The following is an 8,024-nucleotide window of genomic DNA, read 5'->3' on the forward strand; positions in this document are numbered from 1 at the left end:
GGTGTTCAATTCAAGTGCAAGTGTTTAATTCAAATGCAGGTGTTCAATTCAAGCGCAGGTGTTTAATTCAAATGCAGGTGTTTAATTCAAATGCAGGTGTTCAATTCAAACGCAGGTGTTTAATTCAAACGCAGGTGTTCAATTCAAGCACATTAANNNAAAATACATCTGTATAAAATGTATAAACTTTTCTTTTAATTATTCCTAAAAAAAATGTATATATTAATAAAGTATGCACTTAAAACTTGAAAATTTGTTTACAAAATTATAAAATTTATACAAAAAAGTAAAAATAATTAACAGATTTGATCAATTTTATAAATGTAATTCAATTTTCATTGAAAATAGTTTTTCTTTCATGTATCTTGAATTTGCGTTATTTGAAATTACTTTTACTCTAATTTACTTTAAATTCTTTTAAAGGTAGATTTTCAATAAGGTGTAGTGTAATAAAATTAAGTTAATGGTTAAAGTGTAAAGTAAATATGCTATCTCACACAGTTTTTATCCATTCGATATTGATGTGTGCATTGCAGAAATGCGGAGTGAAGTGAAAAACTGGGAGTGAATCAGTGAAGAAAAAAGAAAAATCCGCGGCGACGTCGATGGGAATCGATAGTTTCCAAATGGATGAGGTTATTTATTCGGATTGATACAGACGCTGCTCGGGCTACGCGAACCGGAGATTTGCTTTTAAAATAAGTCTCCAGAGGAGAACCGAAAGAATGAATGGCAAAGAGAAAAAGTAGAAGAAGAAAAAAAAAAAATTATGCCCACGAAATAAAGAAGAGGAAAGGCTTCAATTGATGCCCCATAAAACTTTGTTCTTCGTATTTTATGCGGTGAAGGTCAAGTGCAGAAAGATCCTTCAGACTTGATCCATTCCTACAACATTTACATCTTTTATTTACGCAGTCCTTTGTTCCCAATTCATTCCCTTTGTACATGCAAGTTTTTCATCCACGTTTGTTTACAAAATCATTGAAAGAAATATGAATAAAGCTGAAAGGATTATTTCCATATGAAAGAAAACTAAATTTTACCGCATTTTATAATTAAAAATTTTGATTTCATTTAATGTAGGTTAATTATAAATTATTTGGATGTAACAAAAAATAACATTTTCAAATGAGTCTATATCTATCGAAATCCCGACAACCATAATCCAGACTATATCAAAATCTCGACAACCATAATCCCGACTGTATCAGAATCTCGACAACCCGACAAACATAATCCCGACTATAACAAAATCCCGACTATATCAAAATCCCGTCTATATCGAAAATTTTTACAATAACATTTTTAAATTATTTCGGAGCTTGGTCACCTTGTGATACACTTTTATTATTAATAACAATAAATTATTGTTAATTTATTTGATTTTGTTAAATTTGTCCAAGTCATGGATAGACATAGTTCTAGCTAGTCGCTAATCTTAGTTAGCTAGTAACAAATCTAGCTAAACATAGAAGTTATTAAAAATCTTATAGTGAATAATAAAGTGTTTATTATCATAAAAACTCCAACTTCAGCTTTTTGTAAATTTGTAACTTTAATTATTTTATATAGTTTCAAAAGTAACAAAACTATTTTAGTATTTGAATTTTTTTTGGAATTTGTACTAAATTTTATTCCACTTAAGAAAAACTTAATTTTTCTATATAATTATTAACAAAAACCTGAACCAATGTACATATTCACTATACAAATAACCTTTTCTTTATATTTAAGTTTATTTTTCATTATTTTATGTCCAATTTATCATAAAAATACCAAGATTTTAAGAAATTTGATAAAAATTCAATAAAATATCTAAATCAATAATAAAACAGTGAATAAATGAAAATATCAACGTTATAAAATATATAAACCCCGGCGCATCCACCGTGTTCGAAGTCGAATCCCATTTTGTATCAAATTGAGTTGAAACAACTCCAATATTGGACATGAAACGTTTTCAGTGGCTTGCGATATTTTCATGTTTTTTTCATCTTTCCCTTTTTGTTTTTCATTGAAATATTTATAAAGATCGAAGCGAAGTCTCACGACGGGCAATTTATCTTGCTAAATGTAGTATTAAACTTCGTCCGCAATAAAGTTCTGCAAAAGTGCTGTTCTCACAAGTATTACAGTCGAAGTAAGGAAGTGCTTACAAGCAGCAGTAATTTCTGAACATCAAATATAAGCCAAAAACATACTCTAAAATGAATAAAAAAAATTAATTAAATAAATTTCAACAAAAAAATAATTAAATATTGATGTGAAAACTAAAATTAATCTAATTTCTAGTTTAGATTCAATACTAAATCTAAATTTATAGAAAACGTGCTAAAATTGTGAATTATCGATTGACCCTTTGAATTTGTTAACAACATGTTGATTAAATATAGTAATTAAGAATAGTCATTATACAATGATTAGTTATGAGATCTTCCTATGTGGTATTTGTACTAAATCATAATGACTTATTTACATATACATGTATAAAATAGTAACAGCTAACATAATATAAACAATAACGGTTATACATAACAAAATGTTGAAATAAAGATGTAAAATGATAAATGTATGTTTAATAAGTAAGTGTTAGTCTGAAAGAGATTGATGTAAATAAAAAATGTGCGTGTAGGCACGTAAAATGTTGATGCTTCTCGACGCTGTCGACGCGACTCCGCTTAATTAAGATGTAAATGATCTAAAAGCAGCTCGGTAATTTGGCGGCAGTTCGCATTATTTTCCGGCGCGTTATTAAAATTACATCTCTCAGCTGTACGTAATAAATCTAATTCGCATTCGAGTCGTGAAAGAGAGAAAACATGAATGAAAGAAGAGAATATACAGGAGAGGAGAGAAAGGATAAAAAGAGGACGATTAACGTGACGGGAATGTTTAAGGCTGCTGTATCATGAATAAGGTGATTAAATCCGAAAAGGGGAGAACAAGAACAAAGGGACTTCTCTAGATGAGGTACGGCAAATTGGAATGGTAAATAAAAGTTCATCAAATTAAATGAGAGATGACAAAAATTAAGGGAACATTCAGACATGCATTTATATTATTTCAAACTTTATAGCAGCATTATTAAAATGTATATAGAAAGTTATAAAAAAAAACTCTCAATATATATATTAAAGTATTTTTTTTAATTTTCTTCGTTTTTTAATTACGAAATTAAGCAAATTAAAATTGAAATTGTTCAATTACAGGAATATTAGTAATACAATTGAACAATCCTTAATTTCTAGAATTGTTAAAGTTTTAAGTTATTTCTTCCATATTATAAGTCGGCTGTTTACGCAGGTGTTCTTTTAAAATGCAGGTGTTTCGCAGGTGTTCAATTCAAACGGAGGTGTTCAATTCAAGAGCAGGTGTTCAATTCAAGCGCAGGTGTTCAATTCAAGTGCAGGTGTACAATTCGAGCGCTGGTGTTCAATTCAAATGCAGGTGTTTCGCAGGTGTTCAATATGATAAAATTATAGTTTTCTGTAATTCTAGAAACGTACATAGAAAGTCAGTTATTATAAATATTCGATCCACAAGAATCACTTAAAAATTTGTTAAATTTTAGTTTTCTTTCTTGATATGGTGAGAAATTTAAATTCAAATGCAATAAAATGAACATTGGTAATATCAATTTTTCACATTTATTTAGTTTCAATTAGATTTTAGTAGAATTATTAGTTTCTTTGATGTATTTGTTAGTTAAAGATAAATGATAAATAGAAGTTAATCAAATTAAACGCGAGATGACAAAAATAAAGGGAACAATCAGATACGCATTTACATTATTAAAATTATTTTCTTTTTCATTGATTGATTTAAACTATAATTAATTGAAATTTTTTAAAAGAAATGGTAAATTTTTCATTGTATGTAACAAAATGTTTATAAAAAGTCAGATTAAATATATAAAATTAAGTATTTTTTGATCTAGTTTCTATAATTAAACTATAATTAAAGTGAAAAATGGAGAAAAGTTTACTTATTTTTCACAACTATTGTAGCAAAATGATTAAAAATGTCTAGAGAAGATAGAAATATATAAAATAAAAGATTGTTAATGTATTTTCTTCTTTATAATGGGTTTAAATAATAATTAATGTAATTTATTACATTGAAATGTGAATAGTAACAAAAAATATTAGCAAAATTATAACAAATTTTATAGAAAATCAGAAAAATTATGCACCAAATATTAAATAAAGTATCTTTTTAATATAGTTTCTATTCCATAGATAGATTTAAAGTATAATTAATGTAATTAACTGAAAATTTATAAAAAATGGTAAAATTTTATTCCTCCAAACTCTGTAGCAAAATTAAAAAAAAAAGAGAAGACTTTTAGCTTATTTTTTTAAATAGATTAGATTCCACACTTTAAGTTAATGTTAAGTATAATCTTTGGCGCCTAGTAATGTTAAATTGTATATATGAAAAATCTAAATTTTAAATATATTTTTTTAAATTATACTTCTAACGCCTTCTAGTTTGAAAATTTCTTTACTAGAGTAAATATTTCCTTTAAATTCAGTTATTTCTGCTATTTATATATAACACTTTTTTCTACAAGACTTTATATAAAAAAAGACGTAAAAATCAAAGTCTAATTAAGATTAGTAAATAAAATTATTCAAGATTTGTTTTCTTATTGTGTATTCTTTCTCTTCTATTTTCATTTGTATGTATAAAATATTGAAATTTTCCATGCTATATAATATTGATACGATTGTAAATCACCTTTTATCGCGCGGTTTCAATTTGAGCCGTGTCCCCGAAGATCCTTAAACGGTGAAGAGTTGAATTTATAGTTATTAGATTTTCCGGACCTTCTGGGAAATATCCACTAACCCCCCCCCACACACACATATAAATATATAACTCTACACATATATAAAAATATGAGAAAATTGCGGCTGTACTCGAAACCGAAATTGAAGAAAAACCATATAAATATTTGTGCCATATTTCCGTGTTCGATACGAATATGCGAAACAGATCCGTTCAGGAATTTTCATCTGTCCCAACGCGAATAACCCCTGAACACAATAAAATTTCACTTTTATTTTTATTTTTTTCTTTATATTCTGATCACGATGTGTTTGCGGTCGTTTTATTTTACGTTTATTGCAGATGGAATTTCATGACTGCTTGTTTCACTACTAAATTCACAATATAATATAAAAAAAATTAAGAAATTTTTTTGTTTATTATATAACTCGGTTGTCGACTTTAATAAACTCTATTGGAAAATCGAATTGTACGAATATGAAAACCAATTTCTTTTTAGAACAATAATAGAGAAAATTTCAACTTAAATTTAGTAATTATAGGAGAATAGTCTTAATTATTAATATTAATAAATAATTTGTTCATTATTTCTTCTTTTCTATTTGTATTTTTTTTGTCATTATCATTACAAAACATGTAAAAAAATATGTTGTAACTTTTATACTACTATTGTAGCTAAATAATTAAAAATGTTTATAGAAAGACATAAATATATAAAATAAAGGATTGTTAAAGAATTTTCTTCTTTATAATAGGTTTAAATAATAATTAATGTAATTTATTACAGTGAAATGTGAGTAGTAACAAAAAATATTAGCAAAATTATAACAAATTTTATAGAAAATCAGAAAAATTATGCTCCAAATATTAAATAAAGTATTTTTTAATATAATCTCTTTTTCATAGATAGATTTAAAGTAATAATGTTTCTTAAGCATTTTGATTGGAACCTTTGTATAATTTGTATGTTGTAAAATTTTTATTATTTGTAAGAATATGTTTATAAAAAGTCAGATTAAATATATAAAATTAAGTTTTTTTTGATCTAGTTTCTATAATTAAAGTGAAAAATGCTGGACAAAAGTTTACTTTTTTGTCACAACTATTGTAGTTAAATAATTAAAAATGTTTATAGAAAGACATAAATATATAAAATAAAGGATTGTTAAAGAATTTTCTTCTTTATAATATGTAATATGTAATTTATTACAGTGAAATGTGAGTAGTGACAAAAAATATTAGCAAAATTATAACAAATTTTATAGAAAATCAGAAAAATTATGCTTCAAATAAAGAAAAAATGCTGGACAAAAGTTTACTTTTTTGTCACAACTATTGTAGGTAAATAATTAAAAATGTTTTTAGAAAGACATAAATATATAAAATAAAGGATATATTTTGTATAGTAGTCCAAGATGCCAAACTTTGTCAAAAGCTATGTAAAACGAATGATATAAGCAAATAAATGCAAGGATTTTGGAAAATCATGACGATGATTTGTGTGGCTTCTACCATTTGCAAACTGCGTGCAGAAATTGGGGTGAAAACTTTCCATGTAAATCATGGCTTTATGAAATTGCTCGGAAAAGGGGCAGATATGATACAGCTCTCATCCATATAAACAACTTACCTCCACCGGAAAAGCCAAGCCGGAAGCAATAATTTCAAACCCTGCGAAAACTTAGATTTCCGTAGCTCTGGCGACAACGACATAACATTTTTTTTTGCAATTTGCACTTTAATGAAACGTCCGAACGATGATCTTCTGTGTGGAACTAATCTATTATCGACCGACTCGAGTGTTGCTTTTCGTAACTGGATTTTGGGTGGTCTCTTTCTCTCTTTCTGGTTTATTTCTTTTTTGCTCCACTGCCGCATCCAATTCGGCATCTGCAGAGGACGGTATGGATTTTGGCACGACTCGAAACTTCCTTTTGTCCACTCATTGCATTCCTCAAGTTTTGCAAACTATAATCATACACCGCATCTGCTTTATACGTATAATAAATCATTCCATTCGAAACACTTAACTTTTTTATTTATAGAAATATTTTTTAATTAATTTCAAATACAATGAACCTCGCTTAACGAGAATAATCCGTTCCAAAATTTCCGGATTTTTACTCGTATAGTGAAACAATTTTCCCCATATAATGCGTTCCATTTTGCTTACAATTTATTTTGTTCGTTAAGTGAAACAATTTTCCCCATATAAACCAATGTAGTATACGATACTGCGTTCCATTTTACAATGGAATCGGATTTTTACTCGTATAGTGAAACAATTTTCCCCATATAAACTGATCATTTTTCTTACAATTTATTTTGCTCGTTAAGCGAAATTCCACAATTTTCGGATTTTTACTCGTATAGTGAAACAATTTTCCCCATATAAACTAATGTCATTTTTCTTAGTAATTATTTGCTCGTTAAGCGAGGTTCCACTGTATAAATTGAGTCATTTTTCTTANAATTCATTTTGTTCGTTAAGCGAGGTTCCACTGTATATAAAAAAAATATAAGGTGAAAATACCTAGAAATCGATTTAGTGGGCTGTGTTAATAGATGGATGCCAAGCGATACCAATTATCGTTCTGAAACGCAAATTGGCTGAGGCGGCACGAGGTTAATAGATTGGCCGGTTAATGAGCCGTCCGTTACGTAATTATAGACTGATCACCGATGACGTGCGCTTGCTTCGTTTTTTCTTGTTGTTGTTTGTTTGTTAAATTCGATGGAATTACGAAGAAGTTGACCTAATCCCCAAGGGGGAAAAAGAGATGAACCTCGGGCAGTTCAAGCGCTTTAAACATTTCAATTGGTTCCTACCCGAATCGATACGAAACTTCCTCGAATAACTTCCTAAAACCGGTATTTCGGTCAAGTCTTATTCTATTTTAAGTATATTTTTTAATAAGATTACTGTTTACTATTATTAATTATTGTATTAAAGATTTTTGTAATTAAAACTAAATTTGAAAACTAATATAATTATCTAAAATTCTATCTTTTGTTAAAAGAAAGTTACAAATTTATAGATGTTTTATGGAAAAAAAAGTATGAAATTATGTTTATTTATTTTTGTTTTGTACGTAAAATTGAAATTGGAATGTTTGTAAGTATAATTAAATATAAAGAAACTTGAATATTTAAATGAGAAAAACTGGGAAAAACTTACATATTTCAAATGTTACATAAATGCTTACAAAAACTTTGATAAGGAATGAATAAAT

The 8,024-nt window shown here is 27.4% G+C and overlaps 1 protein-coding gene across 1 annotated transcript in view; it reads right to left on the minus strand.

The window, feature by feature from the left end:
• The window catches only part of LOC108560033 (frequenin-1-like), a gene marked incomplete at both ends in the record, with an annotated part of 10,426 nt that extends 3,971 nt beyond the window's left edge, over positions 1 to 6,455 (minus strand). Inside the window, one exon of the mRNA XM_017917460.1 lies at positions 6,422 to 6,455. Coding sequence (XP_017772949.1) covers positions 6,422 to 6,455 — 34 coding nt within the window. The remainder of the gene's footprint in view (positions 1 to 6,421) is intronic.
• Positions 6,456 to 8,024: the final 1,569 nt, after the last annotated feature.

The sequence above is a fragment of the Nicrophorus vespilloides genome, unplaced genomic scaffold, assembly GCF_001412225.1.
Source record: "Nicrophorus vespilloides isolate i.1.1-1 unplaced genomic scaffold, Nicve_v1.0, whole genome shotgun sequence".
Lineage (NCBI taxonomy): Eukaryota > Metazoa > Arthropoda > Insecta > Coleoptera > Silphidae > Nicrophorus > Nicrophorus vespilloides.